General features: G+C 37.7%; 1 protein-coding gene across 1 annotated transcript in view; it reads left to right on the top strand.

Moving 5' to 3' along the window:
• ADAMTSL3 (ADAMTS like 3) overlaps positions 1 to 23,327 on the top strand; it is a gene marked incomplete at both ends in the record, with an annotated part of 174,629 nt that overhangs the window by 136,423 nt on the left and 14,879 nt on the right. The window contains 7 exons of the mRNA XM_079540837.1: positions 5,022 to 5,151; positions 6,178 to 6,370; positions 6,968 to 7,147; positions 7,800 to 7,953; positions 12,240 to 13,320; positions 15,403 to 15,530; positions 15,835 to 15,963. Coding sequence (XP_079396963.1) covers positions 5,022 to 5,151; positions 6,178 to 6,370; positions 6,968 to 7,147; positions 7,800 to 7,953; positions 12,240 to 13,320; positions 15,403 to 15,530; positions 15,835 to 15,963 — 1,995 coding nt within the window. The remainder of the gene's footprint in view (positions 1 to 5,021; positions 5,152 to 6,177; positions 6,371 to 6,967; positions 7,148 to 7,799; positions 7,954 to 12,239; positions 13,321 to 15,402; positions 15,531 to 15,834; positions 15,964 to 23,327) is intronic.

Genomic DNA, 23,327 nt, shown 5'->3' with positions numbered 1-23,327 from the left:
GTCCTGCTCCCAGGAAATGAGGAAAGTTGTCAGAATGCTTTATCAGTGAACAGCTTGAGAAGTTCTGTGCTGTTATGCTAGTTAGGTAATAGTAATTTTTTCCTTCTATCAGTTCTGGTCCTCGTGCTGCCTTGGCAAGCACTTTCAAACAGACCGAAAATTACCTGCCGATAAGTAGTTTTAAGGAAACCAGACATCTCTTCAGTTTCCAACTTACTGCAGTGTACTGACTAACGATCTCACTGTGTCTACTCTGTTTCCATTGCGTAGTTCAAAGGATCAGATCCCTTTCTGCTAAGTTTTATGTTCAAATCTCACTTCAATTAGATGAACTCTTTAGTTACCGGGAAGAAATGCTATCTAAGTTTGGAATATCCCAGTATAATGTAAATTATATTAGGTACTTTTTCTCTAATGTTTATGTGTCTAGCAGTGGTTATTAAAATAAATTCCTGTGGATTTCTGTGTCCTTGGAACTTCCCTCCCTTCCTTACTGCTTGCACCTCTCTGAATGAGGGAAAAGTCTGCAGGGTCTAAAAAAAAGCTGCAAGGCTTACAGCCACTGTTCAAGCAAGGACTGAATCTCTGTTTCAGTGCTTGTCACTTGCACCTTTTTTTTTCTTTTTTCTTTTTTAGATCTTGATACAGACTAGACTTTTAATTTAAGTTCTCCTCTGGCCCCTCTCCAAAGCAAATGTAAAATTGCAGATGGTAACATTGTTTTTGAGGCATTAGAATTATAGAGAGAGATCAGTCTGCAGCTCATTCTCAAACATGATCTTTACTTTCCAGTTTCCTATTCACCAGCTTCTAAAACATAGACAGCATTAGACATTGGTAGTTTAGTGTATGTTTCTGCATCAAATCTACGTGGTTTGTCATGTGGAATATCGAATGCCATAAATCTTACTACCTTTGAGGACTGCTACATTTTGTTATGACTGCTGTCATAATTATTTCTTCTTTCATCAATCTTTCCATAAACACTAATAAAAGTTGTCCATGTTAATTTGTCACGAGGCAGATATCACCTTTAACATCTGTAGGAAACTCTGTAGTCATCCTGAAAGCTAAAGATCTTTAGTACCTGAAGAAATCCCAAGGTGAAAATAAGTGAGCAGTGTGCTCTGGCAACAAAGACAATGAGGAGTGATCTTTGTAGTAGAAATTGCTTAGAGTTCTGAGGATTTGCCCTCATTTTTTTTTCAGTATGAACTCCTTTGGCCCTGATACCAGAGTCCTTAACACAAGCACAAGTTTAACTAGTGAGATGCAGTAGCTGTTATCAGAATAAAGAGTACAGTTGGTGGGAATAAGAATTGTTCATGTAAACTGCAACATTTTTTTAGTGCTGTCAATCATTTAATTACTCTACAATATTTCAGAGAGATGCTCTCCACTTAAAAAATAATCACATACTTCCCGGATGTCTGCTCTGGAAATGCCTTTACTGTAGACATAAGAGGCATAAAAATGTCTCTTTACAAGAGATTAATTCTGGTAATTTAATGTAATTATCATTACTATTATTATTCATATTTCAAATGCTTCAAAAATTGCAATTCAAGACCCCCAAGATCATTATATTGGCTTAAAAATAGTGAGATTAAAAATAAATACATCAGCATTTCCTTTTTATTTTTTTCCTTGTTCCAAAGCTTGTGGCTTTGGAACCTTTAGGGTACAGTCAAGCTGTGTTTTTAGGCTCTTGTCTGGACCACAATGGCTAGAAGTTTGCTATTTGATTTATAAGAAACCTGAGATTCTTAGAAAAGCAATGGATTCAAGCCAAATGTAAGAGTTTTAGGAAAAAACAATGATTGTTGTGAGGCTCATGCTCACACATAAAGTTGAGAGCATTTTCTGTAAAGTAGTCAGCAGTTTGGTAGCTGGTTACTCCTTTGACTAGTTTCATTGACTACAAAAGCTGTTTCTTTTACAGGAGTATACATTATTATATATTGTATATTATATATTATATATAATATTATATATTATATATACATTGTATTCTTTTACAGGAATATACATTAGCATTGCCAGTGGCAATAGACTTGCAGAGAGGCTGAAGCACATGTAAGATTTGGAATTTCTTCTGAGTTTTTTTTGGTTGATACTTCATACTTCTAAGCAGTCATCAAAATGAGTCTGTCTAATAAAAATAAATGTCCTTCCTCTTCAAGACACAGACTTGAAGGCGTTCGTCCTCTTACACGCACAGCAACTTTCAACCCCCATTTTCTTTTTACTATAAAAAGAAGGCAGAAAGTGTTTTTTTCTCTCCCTAGCATTCTAGCACTTAACACAGTTTCATACACTGTGTATTTCGCTGCACAGAAAAGCTTATAAAAGAATGTAAATGAATGTGGTTTGAATGCTGGGTTAAAATAGAAAATATTCTGTTTCACTGAATAGTAGGATAATTACTACAATAGGGCATCATATTACTGTAAAAATACTTAAAGCTCCCTGCTGCATACATAATATTTTAGTTAAATTATCTACTATGTTTATATTATAAGCCAAGAAAGTCATACATGTAAAACTTTGCTTGTCTGAATAATAGATCTTTCCATTTTCCAATTTACATAGAATAAAAAATTCATGCACGACTGAAGTTCCCAACTAACGTGAAATTACAGTTGAGGAAGAGAAATCAGATTAATTTTGAGACGTTTTGACAGTTAAGTTCAAGCAAATATTGTGTCAATTAACTGTAGTTATTTATTGAACAGTGTCTTTAAACTGCAAACTAAGGAACAGGAAGGGAGGTTTGTGGTCTGTTTTAGCAGCTCTGTAATACCTGTTTTGTGCTTACTGCATCAAAACGAGGTGCCACCTTCCTTGAAATGAGGCCTCGGTGGGGAGAAGTTGCTACTACTGCTCTGCAGTTAAGTCAAATAGAAGATAGCATATCAGCATGTTCTTCTGGTAACTCAGTGAAAGCTAGGTGGGTCATGCTGCAAGGCAGAAGTGCTTTAATGAACTCCAGGTGGCAAGCTGCAGTCACCTGGAATGGCATGGCTTTTGTTCATTTGGCTGACCAGTTTTGTTTTTATAACACGGTGATATGAAGTTCCTATGGGATTACTGCTGACTTAGATGGTCTGAAAGGAATTTCGTTTCATTCCCCTTCTTTGTGTGAGATATTAAGATATTACTTATCACAGCCTGGAACAGAGCAACATCAGCTCGGAGTATGTCTTCCCACAGGAATGCAGTGAGATCAGCAAAGTTGAAGGTGTGTAGCACAGAGTAGATTTTGACCTAAAATAGAGATTGTGAGGATGCTCGTTGTCTGCTTCATTCCTTGTCTGACAATGTAATTCATAGGCTCGTTCTGCCAGGATGTAATTTCTGCATCTTTGTTTCTCTTCTGGAGATTTGGCAGGTGGACATTTCATGTCTAAGTGAGGAGACAGGAATGCTGCTCTTGTTAAACAAATGCATACTGATCAGTTGGACAGAAAACATTTGATTCCTTTTGTTGTTGTACGTAACAAAATAGTAGAGTTCTAGAAAAAAAAAGTTTGTTTATTGGTTTATCTTGCTTGGGCATTTTCACATCTGCATTATTACCTTATGATATGTGTTAAAGGCTTATTCTCAACCCTGAGGGTGAAATACGATTTACTCAATGTGTGTGTCCTATGTTAATGTAATTATTGATACTTTGATATAGTAGACAGGAATAGGTTGTCAATCACATTTAAGGTCAGGTCTTCTGTTCTATAAAAATTCATGACTTTGTAGATGCAGTCAAAACATTTATATAACAGGATCTTTCTGAACTGAAAATGAGTCCCAGAGGGGATCTAGAAGTCTACCAGAGAGCCTGAAAGAAACTGGAATATGTCACTGTGAAAAATCACTGCTGGTCTGTACCTGCTAAAGCGTCTGAAATAGTTGAACTGATTCAAATACCCCAAAGAAGTACTGCGACCTGGACTGGCTTATATGCTCCACTACTTAAGAATTTTTTGTAGGTAGAGGAAAGGCTGATTTATGAAAAGAATGACAAAACTTTGTGTCAAATGAACCAATGAGTTCACTGAAACCAGAACAAATAATGATCAACAGTGTTAGTAAGCCATTCCTGATGTACAACTGAGAGGTACAGGAGTAGTAGCCTAGTAGCTTTTGTGTAGCAATTGTGGTGATGTTTTGAGGTAATGTCATAGGTAACAGGATGCTGTTACTGAAGGTTTCTGGTTAAAATGCCAGCCCCCTTGAAATCTTAGAATATGGTCATGAGAAGAGACAGAAAACTTGCTGTTGAAAGAGACTTTGTGTCCTTCAAAATCACTGGGAATAAGTGAAAGATAGGAAGGAAATGGATTTGAATTCTTTGAACGGTGCCATTTTTACTTGGAAAACATAAAATGCAAATTTTCAGTGCATATTGGTTTATGATCACTATTATTGCTTACCTAGAAGATGCAAGTAGCAAGAGCTGCAGATCAGAAGGTGCCAAGAATGGTCACAAGAAAGGAAAGCTCTGGTCTGGGTCAGATTTGCTGCCTTCAACAAAACCATCATACCTCTTAGGACTCTTGTCAGAATGATTACATTCAGTCAGACTCTCCTAACTTCTGCAAACTTTTTGCATGTTTTGAATTCCTTTCTTTTTTGCAGATCTCTAGCTCATGAAAGTCAAGGTGAGGAGTAACCCTGATTTTGGCAATTAATTATTTGATGGCTTGGGACCATTATAAAACCAAGCAGGTGCAACATCTGCTGGTGCAGAGAATGTAATCTGTTTTCTGTTTTGTTTTCAGAGATTTAGAATGCCAAATCAAGCCTTTTCAATAATACAGGAGCAAATTTCAGCATATAATTGACAAATAAATTTCAAAGTTTAAATTATATAAGCTATCTCAGTGTTCTTTTTGACTCAAGAGGTCGTTTTTAAGCCTGCCATCAAAATCAGTATTTGGAGCTTTTTCACTGAGCGTTATTTGAGAGTAAGCATTACAAAAATCTTTTCTGTGTTCAGTGTCTCATGAGTGTTTTCCTTCCAGGAACACAAGAAGCCATTGCAATGTGTCTGCATGTAGAGACAAAGCAAGCTGTCAATGAAACCCTGTGTGACAATTCCAAAAGACCACCACCAATGACTCATGCTTGCAATATGAAGCTTTGTCCTCCAAGGTACACTGTGATAATGGAATCATACTGAAGCAAATAAATGGTTAATATGACTTGAATAAATGTTGTCTTTCACAGAAAGGAGTCAAATTGCAGAACTGCAATCTTGCTTTGGGATGATGTTTCACTTTTTCTGTCTTAAACAAGGTTTTTGTGTTATGTTGTTGGGTTTTTGGTTTCATTGTTTTGTTTTGCTTCATTCTTTGATCTTTACTTCTTTTCCACTCCACATTTTCATGTTTGCCATCTTCTGAAATAGATTTATTTCGTGTAGATGTTTGCCAGGGGTGGAAAAAACAGACTTAACTGAGAAACTAAGAAGCAAAGAATATTTACTTTCTGGATGAAAAAAATCAGTGAAATTATGACTTAAAGTGACTTTGAATTCATGCTTTTTTAGTATCCCCATCCGTTTCTTACAGGTTTGTTACAGTTGTATGGGAATCCCAGGGAAAGAATAAAAGCAATCCAAATCCAAGTAAACCTAGCTAGTTTGGTCGCTTGCAAACGAATCTTTGATATGTATTGCCTTGCTTGTCCCATATGTGTCTCTGACATACTGATCTTTTGGTATATTGTTTCTGAACTGCTTCCGCAGGAGCGTAATCTTGCAAAAGGTAGAGAACAAAAGTTAATAGGAGCAGGATTTAGTATAAAAAATGAATACATAATTTATGTTTTGTAAATGTAAGAAAGGTCTATTTATGTATTTACATTTACAGACGTACTTATCAGTAGGTTGCCAACAGGCTGTTTGTTTTTATGAGAAGCATTCATTTTTCATGTAAATTATGGAGTACAGTAAATTTACTTGGATATAAGCCTTTATTACTTTATTGTGAGTAACTTCTGCATTTCTTTATTCCCTGAAAGTTTATAAATCTAGATTATAATTTTGCCTTACAGTCAAACCAAAAGAATGTTTTGGCCATCTATCAATCAATATATCCTGTTATTTTTTACTAAGTTCTTTTTGGGTATGATTTTTCCTTAGCTTTTCACTGAAAGATGGATGTGTTCTTGGAACAGGTGGCAAACTGGTCTGTGGAGACGGTGCTCAGCAACTTGTGGAGTTGGGATACAGACGAGAGATGTATACTGCCAGCAGCCAGGAGGATCTACTGTTGCTGCTGAGGATTGTAAAGACAAAAAGCCTCATTCTTTGCAAGCTTGTAACCAGATTGATTGTCCCCCTGTTTGGCATGTTGAGGAATGGCAACAGGTATGACTGGGTTAGAGAAGGAGTTTAAGTGTAAGCAGTGTTCCTCTGTCTAGGTATTTAAAATTCTTCATCCCAAACAACATGTTTGGTAGCTCCTAAACTTTGATATTGAAGATTTTCAACTAATTTCAGTGGAACAAGTTAATCCAGATTTAAAAAAAAAAAGTCTTCTCACCACTGTGCTATTGAATACTGAGAGGATGAGGTCGAAAGTTCTTTTTAGGAAATCAGAAGGCTGGATGTCAGTTAGTGCAGACATCAGTCTTCTTTTGACACAGCAAATGTAATTATCTGCTTTTGGAGACATATTAACTGATGTAGGGCACAGTCAAAACTACGCGTGATTTTTCTTCAGGATTTCTACTCCATAGTGGTTTTTAACTTAGTAGTTAGGTTCTCCTCAATTCTAATGTATTAGGTGAACATTTTAACTGAAGAATCTTCTACAGGCTGCTTGCCTTTTTGTTGAATCCGGATGTCATTCTTCAACAGAGCATAAATACGGGGAGTCTTACAGTGTCTATGTAACCATAACGGTGTGATGTGCAAGCACAGGTGCATGTGCAGGTGTGCATGTTATGCTTTTTTTCTTCTCAGTGTTCCCGTACCTGTGGAGGAGGGATTCAGACCCGTAAAGTGTACTGTAAGCAGCTGTTGACAGATGGAAGTTTCCTGAAACACTCTGATGACACCTGCCGGGAACCCAAACTGCCAACTACCAAATCGTGCGCAAAAGTAGACTGTCCTCCTCAGCTGGTTGTAGGAGAATGGTCCAAGGTGAGCAGCTCCCAACAAGTCTGAACCAAAACCTTCACTTGCAACGTGATCTCTAACGATATCTGCTTGGGTAAATAGTGGGTGATCGGTGCAGGAAGTTCACAGGGTAGCACAAGGTTTCACAGGATGTATATCAGGACTAAACTATGCGTAGAGTTGCCTATAAGTAGGCTGTTCACATCCCCCCCTGCAGAGCTGTGTTTGAGCTGCTGAGAGAAATGGCTTCTGAAAGTCAAATCTTTGTTTTGTTCTGTCATGCTCTTTCTTTCCCATTTAATGTAACTCCCTGTTCAAACAGATTTTTGAAAAGGCTCTTTAGAAGACGGAACTAAAAGTTTGTGCAGTACAAACTAGAAGAATGGATGGAGAGACTTGACGCAGACTCTTTTGAACATGCTGAGTTTTTTCTCTTAGATACTGGATTGCATTGCTATATTTTCTCTGCGGTTAAACAAAAAGAAATATGGTTATGCTATTTTAATTGTTCCTGAGTTGCTTGATGGAACAAGTTAGCTATGTAATATTCTTATTGCTTGGAAAAGTGCTGATAACACAAGGATTCATATGGAGTAGAGAGCTCTGTCTCTCTCGGTTTCAAATTAGTATATGTGCCATGGGACACCAAGCTTAGTTTGCATCCTTCCTTTCACAGTGCTCAGTAAGCTGTGGTGTTGGAATCCAGAGAAGGAAAATTGCCTGCCAAAACCGAACAGCAAAAGGCCAATATGTTGCAGTAAATGAATCAATGTGTAGTGGTTTGTCTCCTTCACTGCTTGTAAGGTCTTGTCAAATGAATGCCTGCAACAGTAAGTATGTTACTTTATGTAGTTTCCTGCTGATTTTGAATGATCTGTTTATACAGTAAAATCTGTATACAGGTTAATTCACTCGTCTGCCTGTACTTTAACAACATCAGTAATCTGGTGTAAAGTGAGTATCATAATCAGTAGGCCAGTGATAACAGGATTGTTTTTAATTTATTTTCTACAAGACAGAAGTATAGGTCATGATCTAAAGGAGTGTTTTTTGAACACACTTTCTTGGGCCTCTCACTCATACTCACCTATACTTGCTCTGATTATTTTTCTTTTATCCTTTATCTCACTCGCAAACAAAAACAAAAACAAAACAACTAACCCAAACCAACAATTAAAAATGGAGTTTGAATGGAGTATAAATTATGAAGGACATAAGAAAAGATAAGAATGCAGTTCTGGCTTGTTTTCTTTTCATTGTGTATTTGTATTAAACCGGACTTTTAGTTTTGCACGGTGGGATTCAAAAGCTGAAACGTATTGCCAGTGATAAGTTTATGTATAATGTACATCTTTCTTTGTAGAAATGAAAATGCCAGTCCATGAGCTTTGCAGGAAGTGGTGACAGTACAAACAGTCCTTGAAAAATCCAGTATTTTATTTCTCTCTATAAATTATCTTTTTTAAGAAAAAGCTGCCTATAGGAATTGTTTAATTTAGGCACAATATATTTATGATAGTGATGGTAGTTGCACAAATAGCTTATGCGTAACAGCTGTGGAAATACCTTGCAAATATAATACATGTTCAATTACATGCATAATTTGGAACAGGGAGTTCTAAATGCAGTTTCCTTAAGCCTTAACTTGGCTTCTCATTCCTTTATAAAGGAGAGTAGCAGTATGCAGGCTTCAGAAGCAGAGAGCTGAACAGAAAGGAAAAAAGACAATCAGTTTTAGGTTTGGGGAAGACCAAGAGCTTGTTTTTGATCACAGATCACAAAAATGAACGTGTTTTGACTCAATTCATGCAACTACCAAGAAATAGCTAATTTATAAATGTTGAGACTTTGCTTTAAAATTACTCACAAAATAAAATAAAAAATAGAATAATTACTGATTCATACATAATATGAAACTTCTTTTCCTGGCCTGCATTTCAGATTAACATGCCAAAAACCTGAGGTTCAAAGCTCCACTTAAATAAAGCCCTGTGGACTTTCAGGAATGTCCTTGGCATAAAGTTTAATAAAATATTTTGAGCTGCATATCTATCTGAATTTAATTAATTGTGGATAGTTGAATGACAGTGTGGCCAGTTTGCAAATTGCTTAGCACAGACTGATATTCAAGTTATACTGTCAGCTTCCACTGCAGTGCCAAGAAAGCAGGACAGTGGGTTGCATGGAGAGTGCGATTATACTGAACGGGTATGGATTGAAGGGACAAATAAAAGCGCTGTTTTTTTGCTTATCTCCAGAACTGTTTGGAACAAGAGAACCCCTGCAGCTTAGGACTGCCTGGCAAGCACTGGCTGCACAATGCAAGGGAAGGGGAAGCTGTGGGATGTATCCATACCCTTAGTCATGATCTGGGTTTTGCAGGAGGAGGCAGGGCAGCAGGGCTTTGGTTTCAAGAAAAATGCAAGAGGCGTTGCACCTGCAGCTATAGGTTCAAGACTCCTTGAATGGGAAGTGCAGAGAAGGCAGGAATGTAGAGTGGCCCATGGACAGACAGGCAGCTAGCAATAAAGAGTGAAGCAGAGGCACTGGTGGTGAGTGGTGTGCATACTATTAAGGCTTCTTTGTTCTCATCTGTAGCTTGAATGGGCTCCTCCTTTTTTGCTGTCTCATGACAGTGCTGGGGCTTTTCAGGCTTGATCTTTTACAGTGGGATTAATAATTGTGTCTGTTCTCTACTTAATATTGGTCCCATTATATCAGAACGTTCCTGAGTCCGTGATCACTAAGAAAAAGGAAACAACACCTGTCTTGCTCTGAGGTCACCAGGGCCTGACACCCAGCTAAAGCTGCACAGGACCATTAGAGGTCAGAGACTCAGATGGATTTGTACCAAGCGATAATGAGGTCCAATGGCTCCAGTACAGTCTAATCATTAAGTAAGGTTGACCTTGTAGAAAAATCTTTCCCGAACAGTCCCTTACCTCAGCAGCTGCAATACTGGATGTTACAAAGGATCTAGAAATACATACGTGGTCTTAGATATTTATATGACCCTATTACATATCTATATGGCCTGCCATCCACAGCTCTGAACTTTATTTCACTCCTAAACTTGATCGCAAGGCGCCAGTAAAAATGTATACACCCTTCACTGTTGAACTGCTAATGAGAGTTAGTGGTCTTTCTTTTTTAAAGAAATGAAATGGATGAGACTTGTTAACATATTTATAAGTACACAATGGGTTTAATTCCATGTTGGAACATGTAGTGTAAACAGAGCACAGCCTGAAGTATTTCATGTGTTTAAAGTTACACTTACTGTGTCTGTAAGCTGGATTTTGGAAATCGAAAATTTAGTATTGGAACGTTTCCCTTAAAATAAATATTTGGGGCCCAATAACTTATTAAAAACAGGTCACTAGCCTAATAATTTTAGTAAACCAAGTGCCTAAAGCAATTTATTTGTTGCACCATGTAAAACAGTTGAGGGAACTACATATCTGGATAATGAATACTGATATAAAAGCTGTGTAATTATGAAACCATGATATCCCCACTGGTCTGAACTCATTACCCAAAGCATTGAAAATAATCATTTTGTTTTATAAGCATAAGAATGCACTCTAGGGTGTAGTTTCTACAGTGTACACACTTATTGAATGCTAGAAACATTTAGCTTTTCACCTATTTCTTCACAGCGTATTTGAAGCATATGTATATTAAGAAGCATGCTGTTTTCCAATATTATTTGTGTGCCATCAATGTGGTTGTCATTTTATTTATGTACCTACCAAGTGAAATAGTACTAATGGTTTCAAATTCAAGCACGTTGAGAAAGCATTTTGATTTATATGTCCATTTCCTAGCTCCTCAACTTGATTTGCAGGCTCTGAGTTTTTCTGTCTCATACCAGAAGGCTGGGCAGCAAATACGATTGGATTGCTTTCTAGCACCAGTGCTAGAAAGTTGCTGAGTGTTTCCCAGCTCTCCCCAGCTGGCCAATTTCATTGTGCATGGAATGAACTCAAGGGGTGTGTGCCTCGCTCCCCTTCTCACGTGCCTTGCTTCACACCTACCTGCTATTTTCTTAGTAAGACCCGTTGTTTGATCATAATGGGGCACAGTAGTTGCCAATAGTGAGTCAGTGCAGTGGTATCTGTAGCATTGCAGTCATTCTCATGGTTCCTCCAACATGATGTCCAGCTGCTGCTGGAAAGCCAAGCCTTCCTGTGGTGGTGGCATTCAGGCAGCTCCTGGGAACCTGTCCACATCCAGCTGCCTGCAGAACAACGCAGGAGGAGCTTCGCAACACCCAGTGCCTCTGTATCCTGTCTGCATGATGTTTTATGTGCTGCTGTCTGCTCGTGTTAATTCTTCTGATTGCTGTATTCAGCTTCTCCAGTTTCTGACTTTTTCCTCTTTCCTCCCCTTCCCTCCCTTCTTTTTTTGGCACAGCACTGTGAAACACCTCATCTTTCAACCTGAAGAAATTACCCTCAGTCAAGGATTGCAGGGTGGCTCTGCTTGTTGCATGCACTGTGTCTTCATTGATGGTTCCTTTCACCTCCTGTGTTGCTTTTTGGCTTCACTTAGTGAGACAACCAGCATGGCCAGCCAACAATTTAAATAGCAGTCCAAGGGAGCCTTGCTCTTCAGATAGATTTTGTTTTATTTAGGTCATTCTGCATTCAACAGTGCTCAAATGCAGGGAAAGTAATAATGTGCTCAAATTTTTTTATTTTTTTTTTTTTGTTGTTCACTTTTTCCATTCCCTTTCATGCCTAGCCTTTCTGAGGCAGCAATAGGAAACATAACCATAAGAGGATTATGTATATAGTATAAAATAGTACATAATATATACATTTAGGTATGCTTGCACCATCTATGTCCTTTGTATAGGTAAATGTTGTCTGTATTTTCTCATACTTGGGAGTCTGGGGGAAGAAGTAACAGAATTCTTGGCTGGAGCAGGGGAATGCCATGGTTTCATCTTGTCCGTATTTTTGCATTTTTGTGACTCAGATAAAAGCTCAGCATGTTGCAATCTGATTTGAACAAAGTCAGGAAGAACTCTGTCAGCCATTCTGTGAGAAGCAGATTTTGTATGCATGAGTGCTGATGATTAGTTACTTTTCAAGGCTTCATTTTATTTCAGAAATTAAACCAAAGCTTCCAGAAAAATCCTCTACTCATGGACCTCGGATTATCAGCATTCACCGTGTGTACATTCAGACGAGACAAGAGAAGCGCATTAATTTCACCATAGGAAGCCGTGCCTACTTACTTCCAAAAACTTCTGTTGTAATTAAGTGCCCCGTACGAAGATTCCAGAAGTCGCTTATACGGTGGGAGAAAGATGAGCAACACTTACAAAACTCTAAAAGACTTGGCATCACTAAGTCAGGGTCACTGAAAATACACAGTCTTGAAGCCACTGATATTGGTGTGTACCGGTGTATTGCAGGCTCAGCGCATGAAACATTTGTGCTCAAACTGATTGGTAATGACAACAGACTGATAGAACCACCAAGTCTTAGAAAACATGCCAGTGAGATCACAAATGCAGATCACAATGAGGCCAACGGCTTTGGGGCCAAATGGCATAAAATGAACAAAATGTGGCAAATGTGGAGTAAGAAAAATGAGCTCTATTTGGGTGAGAGGCAAATAAACGATCAACCATTTCTGAGAAATCTTGAAGCCTTTGGGAGTAATTCAGCAGGAGTATTTAGCTCTCGTGAATTCAAGAATAAACGTCTGGAGGCAGCAGTTCTCCAGGGTGCCTACAGCATGGACACTGTGCAGTTTGAAGAACTAATAAGGAACATGAGTCAACTCATTGAAACCGGAGACGTCAGTGATGACTTGGCGTCCCAGGTCATTTATCAGTTAATCGCTGAGTTATCTAGGCCTCCACAATCAACCACTGAAAAATGGAAGGGAGCCCAGGATGAGAAATTGGCCTCAAAATTCATAGGCAAATCACCAAACGAATCTGATCGTTTCAGCACAAAAACTGTGGATAAGTTAATGTCTGACCAGAAGGTTCCAGTTATTATGAGGCAAAAGGAAATTCCTGGAGTTTCCTTTAACAAAACACTAACTGTACGAATTGGAAATACAGTTTTTCTGACCAAGAATACTCAATCTGTCAATCTACTGTGTGAAACAGCTGGTATTAGTGAAGTGAAATATACTTGGACAAAAGATGGTGAGACATTAAAATCCTCTGAGAGGTAAGTGAATATCTTTTTTTTTCCAATCACTGAATGAATTGCTGTTACCATGAACTGTTAAGATACGTCCTGCTGTTTAATATTAAAACATAATCTGTTGTAAAAATGAGATAAGCATTAGCATTATGCCTTCTGGCCTTTTATTTAAGCAGTTTGATCTTTTTTCACTCAGACATCTGTCACATTTTGTTTCACCAGTGCATGTCCATTTCCACAACGTTATATGCAGTGAATGACTTCTTTTTTTTTTTACTGTGTGAAGGGATTTGTATGTACTAAGTGTGCATCTTTTAAGCTGCATCAGAAAATGAACAGATTCATAGTCAGTTAAATTGAGACAATTGAGTGGACTTGTTCACATACCAGACACAGTAGGCTTAAGTTCTGCCATTGTACAGATGAAAATCAGTCTTTCTGATGCCTCTTAAGGAGGGGAAATATCAGTGTTATCTTCACCATCCTTCAACACACAGTAAATTTTTTAGAAATACCTTTAGCTGTACAATTGCTTGCGAAAAAAAAAAAATCTCAACTGTTTTAATGCTTTAAAACTTGCACATATTTTTGTTGATGGCCATGAAATACAGAATAATACAAAAAAAAAAAAAACCCAAACTGTAATGTCATCCTATTTGAGATCTGTAACTGAAGAACTACTGCCATATGTATGTAATACTCATATATTAAGACTCAGCAAATGCTTTTACTCCACTGCTGACGAGTTAGATGCTCACCTGGTAATACTGACACAAACTTCATGTGAGAGCCTCTTGGAGCTGTAGCTAGCTCTTGAGTAATGAAAAAAATGATTCTGAAATGATAAAGATGTTTTTGGATACTTCTCAACGTAGTTAACTGATTAACTATATGGCCAAGAAAAATATACTTCTGCAGGTCTATCAATTACAGCAAGGACACCAAACGAAGCCATTGTTAAAACAGTAAATGTTTTTGGAACCATGTAGCTCTCAGCAGTTATGTTTAGTTTGTGAACCATGCATAATTTCCCATTAATTTGTTGTGATACTTTTTGGGTTTTTTTGATATTATGGTGTTTTATTTATTTGTGAGCATCTATTTGATTCCTAATTCTACTTTCATAAATTGCCTTTATTTTAGCTGGTATTTTTTCACTTGAGGATATATTGGCAAGCAGTTTTCTTTCTTGTTTTTTTCAGAGAAATGTTCCTTACATGTGAGTGCGTGTATGTGTGTTTATACATACATGTGCCTATGTATATAAATATATGTACTTAAAATAGTAATAGTATTGCAGCAGAAAAAGGCTGTGAAGCAAGAAGCAGGTTGTATATCTGTTAGGTTTGTGAAAGAGGGCCATATTCCAGATGTGCATGAGAGGACTTTAGACTTGTTTGGTTGAGGTGCAAGTATCTCTTTAAGATGTTTTTGTCCATCTCTTGTTTTTGTAAATGTACTCTGTGGAAGAATGCCAAATCTGCAGGCCTTTTGGATGGGTACATGGCACAACTCATATAACATATTGCTGAGAAAGGTAACAAGGTGGACAATTATGAAACATCAAGGCTGCTGTTTTTAGTCTCAGACTGTGAAGCCATCTCTCATATCTTATCCATGAGATGGCAGGTAGAACATCCAAGAAATCTGGTGAAAGATTTCAGATTTAATGATGATAATGTTAAGAGTAACAGATAAACTGCAGTAATTTGGAAGTTGGATTAGACCATACATTTGCAAACTCCATGATTCTGCTGAAAACAAAGTTTGCTCTGGAGAAATGGATTTCTTGCCAAGCCTAATACTAATTGTGCTGATGTTCCTGGGAGTTTTTAGTTAGCAGCAATAAAACTTGCTGCCCTCCAAAGGGCTGCCATTAGAGTGCGCCTTTGCAGGGGAAGGATATCTGAAATCCTTCCATGCATGAATCCTGTAACACTCTCCTTTTGTCACCAAAGAGCAGGCAGAACTGTTTCTGTGTGCACTGATCTAGAACAACAAATTCCTAGGGAGGAATTTTGGTGCTGTATTTGTAACTCTTGCAAGAAGACCCAGCTGTGTTTGTCCCCAGGCAGTAACATTTGTCTTTTCTTGAATACTCTGCAGAGTGATCCTGGACACCATTGGAAAAGTGCAGATTCGCAGTCCTACTGAGAAGGAGCTGGGTACATATGGATGTCTGGTTGTTAATGACTTTGGTTTTGATATGGAAACATCCTTACTGTTGCGTGCAGGTAGGATTGTAACATCCTTGGAATTGGGTATGCATTCATTTTATGTATAAACATCTATCCCAGATTCAATTAGAAATATTTTCTTTTGCTATCAGTCCATGAAATCCTGCCTGATTTAATAGGTAACAGTGAGACGGTCTTGTTGCTCTAAAACCAGAGCAGACCTCAACACAGTTCTGGGTGGTTCTTTGCAAACAGAATTCTGTCTCAAATGTGATGAATTTAAACACAGCATCTATACTTAAGTCAAATAATTTTTAAGCTTTTTAAAAACCGATTTTAAACCGATTCTTTCATTTCAAAGAGGTTCCTGTCATCTTGTTCTCCATGTTGAACGTTACAAATTTGGAAGCTAGCAATCTCTCTGCAGTTGTTGGAGGTACAATCGTAGCAAAAATTGGAGCAAATATTACAGTTGAATGTCCTGTGAAAGGTAAGCAAGAACTCCTCTGAAGTTCTTTGTAATGTTACAATAAGAAAATTTTGAAAGAAGCTACCAGCCAAGGCAGCAAATTGTTGTTCAGAAGTCATTTCTTATTACGCATGTCACCCAACCAGTCCTGTGTCTTTACCGTGTCACTTTATTTTACTTGTGTTATGCATTCAAACAGGCTTTCATTTGAAAGTGCTTTTCTTTCCATCAAGATGTCTGAGGCTCCACTACAGAGCTTAAAGCCCACCAAAGTGAACAACTATATTGCTGCATTAGCAGGCATAGCCAGCTGACTCTCTCATCAGAGACTTTCCATTATCCCTTCTTGAGCTGCACATGTGTCTAGACCATTGTTAAAACTGAGAATGAAATCTCCAGCCGTAGTTTAATAGAACTTTAAACCTGACAGTGAGGTAAACTTACCTCTCAGAGCCATCAGTCTGCAGCTGCAGTAAGAAAACAAAAAGTGCCGAGCCATGAAAGTATATTGTCTAGCACAACATCTGTCGAGTGGCATTACTGTTACTCAGGAGCTATGTGCATTAAGCAGTTCACTGTTTTATTTTGTTTTCTAGTCCTCTGTGTATGAAAGGTAGATATTCTAAGTCCCATCCGAGCTACGTTTTAAGTTTAATTTTTAAGATTTAACTTACGGTGGCAATATTCTGTCAAATATTTAATAAGTGAAGATCTGCCTTTTGTGCCTTGCTGAATGTACATGAAAGTGCTGATAACAGTGAACATTACAGTGGAACGCAAATAGACTTCAGAGAAGTCAGCGTTCCTTTCACACTTGTTGCTGGAGGACTGTGTATCAGGAAGTGTTGATACTGTACCAGAATACTGATAGAAATATTATACAAATAATTCTGCATACTGTAGTGGCGCCAGGCTAATGTATGTTGGGACATGTGACTCTGCTTTCACTGTTGTACCGAGGCTAATTTTTGATGAAGTCATATTTTCCAACTATAGTTTGGCAACTCTGTGTATAACTGACCTATATCTCAAATTCAGCAGAGACTTAGTGTCACACAGTTAATATTAATATTGTTAGGATGGGTAAGCAGTTAGCAATTTAAATATAAATTAATATTTTCATGTGGGACTATAGATTTCCAAATGCTTTATACTGTGTATGTTACTGAGCCAAATTTTAGTTATGGTAAGACACTAGTGTTGACTCAAAAATGATTTATCTAATTGCTTTATTTCCTGTCATTGCCAAGGAAGTAAGTATTACTGCTTGTGAATAAAATAGAACTGGTCTGTCTTAAAATTTCACTTAGCTTAGTGGCAGAAAAACTTATGGAATGATGTAAGAAGAGTTATTTCTGATCTCCCTTATGAAAAGTAATATACTACTGACTTTAGTAGATTGAACTTAATAACACTCTCAGCTAATGTTTGTCTAATAGGGTGGGACCCAAAAATATGTCCATTTGCAGTGTAGTAAAACGGGAACTTTGATGTAAGTGCCAATTAAATATCATGTGAATTATCAGACAAGTGAGCATTTGAATCAGAAGAGACACATGTCTGTGTATCTCATATCTAATCATCTTCTAATATGTCTATGTAGTCTGAAAAATCTGTTCTTACAAACACACAATGTGTGTCTGCAAGAGTTCTTTCCTCATCAGATGTAGTTTCACAGTAGTAATCTTCTCCTTGAAGTGACAACCCGCAGTACGCCTTCATAATGAATATCTAACATAAAAATGACAGGGGTTGAATGTGACTGACAGCTGAGGGTCTCTAAAAGCAGACTGTAACAGAAGAGTGATTACAAGTTGAGTTTCAGGTACACCTTAACCCCAGCTCTGGGGTGCCTTTTCCTCACTGCCCATTCTCCTGAGCACTCAGAAAGAAGGGTATGTTTTCTTGGTGGTAACAACTTATTTGTGCATCGTAAGCAAAATATTTCTAAGTAGCTATGTGTGCCTTCACATATGACTTCATGTTCTGCTCTACACTTGCTTGTATCCATCAGCACAGATTCACCCATGCAGATTTCTCAGTGGCATCAGGCAGATACATTGGAACTGTTGGTCTCTTTCTAGCCCACAACATAGCTGAGCAAAAGAAAAACTGTTGTATGAATGAGGTATCCTGTGTGAATGAAGAATATTAGTGCCGTGCCACTGGCAGAATTCTTAAATTACCTCTGCATTTCTTGGCTGCAATGTCTTCTAAGGCTTTTGGAGTTGTTTTTTTGTTTGTTTTCTGTAGGCTAAATAGCCTACAATCCTTTACGGTTGTTCAAGCCATGATTTTCTCTGTGAATAAATCCATGTGCTGAGTTCTACATTTTGTCTCTAGTTGTGAAAGATCTATATTTTTCTTTATGAAAGGTATAAAAATGATGTACATATGCAAAACAGGTAAGTTAATCATTCAATTAGGGGAGAACATCATGCTGAGAGTGGAATTCTGGCTGAAAGTAGAGCTACCCAACTGTGTGACAAAGGGCTGTGAAAGATAGAGAGGAGCTGAAGTAGTAGGAAAAGATTCACTTTCCTGCTTCCTGTACTGGCTGGCTAACAGCTATACAACATACCCGTCAATTATTCAAGGCCAGAAGAGAACCAAGTATGTTCCACTTCAGAGGCTCGGGGTTCATTAGGCCAGGCAACACAGGACAGTCTTGTTTGATGCTTTTAATGGAGAGGATGTGAAGTTTAATATTGCATACAGTGTTAGCCAGCTGAGATAGCAGACTAGCAGTTTTCTTCCTTTTCATGTTACTGATTTGGTTCCTTTTGGCCCTTTCTTGCACACTAAAACTGTGTTCAGATAAACATTTAGAAATGCCAAAGATCAATGTATCCTAAAAACAAAAATAGAAGGAACAAGCAAGAAAATGTAGCTAAATAGCTGAAGCTGGTAGTATCAGCTTCTTCTATCTTTAAAATGTATAATAAAACTTTTTTCCACTAATTATAATAAACTCACTTTTATAGCTCCCACACGTACATATGCTAGAAGATACTCATAACATTCTGGACAGATTCATATTCCATTCTTACAGCCAAGACCTTTTCAATCAACACACATGTTATAAATATCAATACTGATTGCTCCAAATTGCTCTTGGATAACATTTATTGTATTTTCAGAAAATATCTTCTTGTAATTACTATTAAAATAAACTGAAACCATCAGAATCCACTGCAAAACCCTGGAAGTTTTAAGTTGAAGTAAAATAGTAAAGGAAAAAAAAAAAAGAAAAAAGTAATACGAACATATATATGTACATATATAAAATACATACGTAAAATGTGCATTGTGTGCCACCTTCTGGTGAAAGAACAGAAAGGACGTATACTGACATGGTTGTTTAGACTCTACACGTTATTTTGCTCTCTGAAGTAACTTGGGATGGAGGCTTTTAGGTGTAGAAACTCTGTGTTGATCCAAATGCTACATACCTGTGAATATACTTTGACTCTCAAAGAATAACACTTGTTTTCAAAAGGAGTGAGGAATACACAAAGCCTGTTGAATCAAAGTCATCCTTACTCACGGATGTTTCGTAAAGATGGACAAGCTACTTGCTGTCACTGTTGGAACTTGAAACAGATCCGTATAAACCAAGAATTCAATTTTCCATCTGTTCCTTCATTTACCCACTGTGCTTTGATGCAGTTTTTTGTCTTCTATGTTTAACTCCTCAGAAAACATCTCAGCAATGAATGGCAGTTTGTTACATAGCACACTGTATATTTCTTCTCTTTGTGTGTGTATTTCTAAAAGCAGTTAGCAAAGATTTAAAGGGGTAAGTCATGCTTTAATGAGGAAAGCATGACTGTGTTTATAATTTGTATAATGATGGGAAATTGGTGATCTTGTGCTTCTTTTTAATATGAATACACCCACGTTTGAGTTTTAGTTCGGATCTGGCATAAGCTTTGCAGTAAATCTTTCACTCCTTCCCACTTAGTTATGCTTTGTTTTGTGTCTCAGAACACTCTGGGAGCCTGAAAACTAAATCCTTTTGGATGAAATTGAATTGAAAGATGTGCCTGCAGACTGTACCCTCAAATACTCATGGACAGTATATCCAAGGGCCGGGAGGGAATCACCAAGTATTTCAAAGTAATGTGAACATCCCTGACGCTCTCCACCATTTGCTAGTGTGGATAGAAACAATGTAATTTGTGGGGAAAAATACATGGATTGGCATGGTTTGCACCATTGCTTGTTTTGATGTGTGTTTTTCCCTGTCCCTCACATTTTTCGGGTAGGCTTTTACTTCAGGTTTTCAATTCACTAAGAATTCAGGCAGATATTATTAGAAAAAGGTAAGATTTCTAAACTCTATTAGAGTTCCTGGAAGGCTGAGCAAGCATGTGGGTATTCCCCTGGCACTTCTTTCTTTGGTAGTAAAAAACTATCAAGAATTTCCCTAGGCAAAGTTTTGTAAAAAAGGCATAGTAGTATAAAAGGTGAGGTTATCTCACTAGTTAGTACCTTGTTTGTGATCATCAGTACAGGAAAGGAGCACGTGGTCACATCTTGTAGTGAGGAGAGAACACAAACAGTGCGCCCCAAGACTCTGCTCCAGGAATTGTGTTCTTCAACATTTCAATAAAAGTTCTGAAAAAAGAATGGAAACAGCAAAAGTTGTGAAGGATCAGGATTTATAAAGGCTTATCAGATCTAAAGCTTTCCATGAAGATCACACTGATAGTGTTTAATTGCTAAATGAGGTCAGAGAATGTTCGGAATTATTTTCAGAATAAATGTATGTATAGAGGAAATAAATATGGGTATGTGCAATCAGGAGGAATTGTATCTGAATGGCTGCCACTGAGAGAGAGGTGTGTGCAGTTCTGATGATGAGTTCCCTGTGAGCATTGGCATGCTCCTGAGCAATGACCGTAATGGTAAGTCAAAACTAATGGCAGAGAAACAGGCAAATCAGAAAATGTAAATTGGCAATTTTTAAAAGCTGTGATGAGTCCTGTTTGCTAACTTCATCCCAGTGGTACCAGAAATAAGGAGAGAAGGGAAATATTAAAGCAAACATGTATGGTGGTTTAATTGCTGCTTCTGGTTGATGAAGACAGGAAAATACATTGAGCAAGTGTCATTCACTAAATGTCATCATTTCTCTTTGCTCAGCTGCCCATCATTGGACACAATGCTGGCTTAGATGGAGTTCAGGTCTGATTAAAAGTGATCGTTCCTACGTAATTCTGTAATTTTGATAAAATTATATTGTCCAAATCCCTGACCATGTCTGTTTTATGAGTGTAACTAACAGGGTTCTTGGCATTATAGCCATGTGAAAGTGTGATTAGTAAGCACTTGGGTGAAAATGCCTCTGATAGTAGTGCTGACTTGTAGAACTGCTCTAAAGTGCACCATTGAAGGCTTTGCAGGAGATTGACTAGAACATTTTGCATAGCAGTGATTTCTGAGTTTACACTTGACTCAGACCTTATTTAGTTGCCTTATTTTAAATGTCTGGTTTTGAAAATTCTTAGTATTAAACTACAGCTGGAGAAAAGATTAAGTTCTCTTTGAGCTGACAGCTAGAGAACTAAACAGCACTTGACAGAGCTGCAGCAAGGGTGGGATGAGGAGGGGTCTTGCTCCAGGAATCCCTCCAAAGAGGTCACCAGCTGTAGGTAAGTGTATCAAAACCGTGCCAGATGCTGCTGCCACCCAGGAAGAGGGATTGTTGCATAGAAGAGGTAGAGGTAATAGCTTTGACAGATTGTAAAGGAGCAGGGCTGTATCAGAAGGCAGGAGGGAAGATCATAGCAAGGGCCAAAATGTCTCACTCTGGCTCTCAGTCCATCCATTATTCCCGATGAAGTTGGCAAGATCCATGCAGGTAATTTCAGTAGGTTTGTTAGGGTCCATGAGAAATGGACTGCTCAAACATAACTGAGATGAAAATTGCACTTTGCAATTTATGCTAAAGAAAATAAGATTTATCAATCAAAGTAATTGAACGGTAAGTTACGATAAGTTCGGTGTAGGTGTTAGGGTGCAGAATCAGATGGCTTTCAGTGTGCATCGCACTGACCCAGAATCATTTCCTCTGAAAGATGACACATGAAGTTATGCTCTAAATTTAGAGAGGTGCAGTTATCCTCTACGCTTTTAGAGGAGTTGCAGCAAAGAGTGATTTGTGCCAGCACAGTTCCTCAGTTCTGCCTTGCTCCTGAATGGGAAATACAGAATACTTTATGAGATTCTACATAGCTGGGGGAAAAATATCTGAAGACAAATCCAGTGTTTTAGAGCGACTAGTTAGTAGGCCAAGATTTTTATGGTGTGTAATATTTCATAGGGCTTTCAAGGTTGGAGGAAATTTGTTTTTGAACACTGAATATTTTAAGGGCACCCTATAGTGCAGATTCCTTTTTTTTTTTTCCTTTTTTTTTTTTTTTTTTCCTTTTTTAAACATGTGTTTCACAGTCCCATCCGGAGCTAGAGTTTTTTTCCATAACATTTGCTGTCCCAGGGCCACTGATGGTGGAAAATGACTTTTTTTTTTTTTTTTTTTTTATGGAACATTGAGTGTTTTAGAGCTGCTCCAATGCTAGTGGAAAATAACCTGTTCTTGATGTCAGAAAAATAGATTAGACTAATTTTAAAGTTTTATAGCTGCTTAGGTCTATAGTAGAAATTTTTTAACATCAGAGCATTTGGATCCTTTGCAAGATTAAGATTCTGATTTTTAAGGTTTTTCTATGTCTGAGAAGGTCTCCATTCAGGAATGCATCTTTTTTTCATAGAAGACAATTGTAGCCATGCCTTATTTCAAGCACGTGTTTAATTGCATTCTCTATTAGGGATGAATTTAATCCTGTGCTTAAGTTCTTTCCTGACTTGGAACCATATCATGATTGGTCGATTTTGCTGCTGGCTGAAGTCAGCAAAGCATTTCACCTCCAGCTCTCACTGGGATCTAAATTGTACTCAGGGATTCTAAATCCTTCGTAATTTGCGTGAGTCGATACCTTTAGGCTCATCCTCAGCTGCATCTGAGTGAAGTTGGGGTATAAAGGAAACAAAGGTGGCTACCAGCCATCTCTTACCTCTTGTTTTTGTACTGGCTGGCAATCAAATTAGGAATTCTTCAGCTTGAAAGCAGTATTTTTTTGTGTGTATATAGGGAGTGACTTCCTTCCAGGGTTGCAAACTGAAAGATTTACTTTTTGTCCAGAAGAGAAGGTCTAAGAAATGCTTCCCAGAATGAGCCATTTAGAATAGAAAGGCCTTAACTATTTTGACTGTTTTGTTTTGTTTTTTTTTTTAAAAAAAAAAGAACATTTTTTATGGTATGCTTGCACTGTATCATACAGTTTCTGAGAAGGAAAATTAGCGTATGTCACAGTGAAGAG

Source organism: Tetrao urogallus, assembly GCF_951394365.1.
Source record: "Tetrao urogallus genome assembly, chromosome: 11".
NCBI classification, from domain to species: domain Eukaryota; kingdom Metazoa; phylum Chordata; class Aves; order Galliformes; family Phasianidae; genus Tetrao; species Tetrao urogallus.
This window is presented reverse-complemented; position numbering and strand designations above follow the sequence as displayed.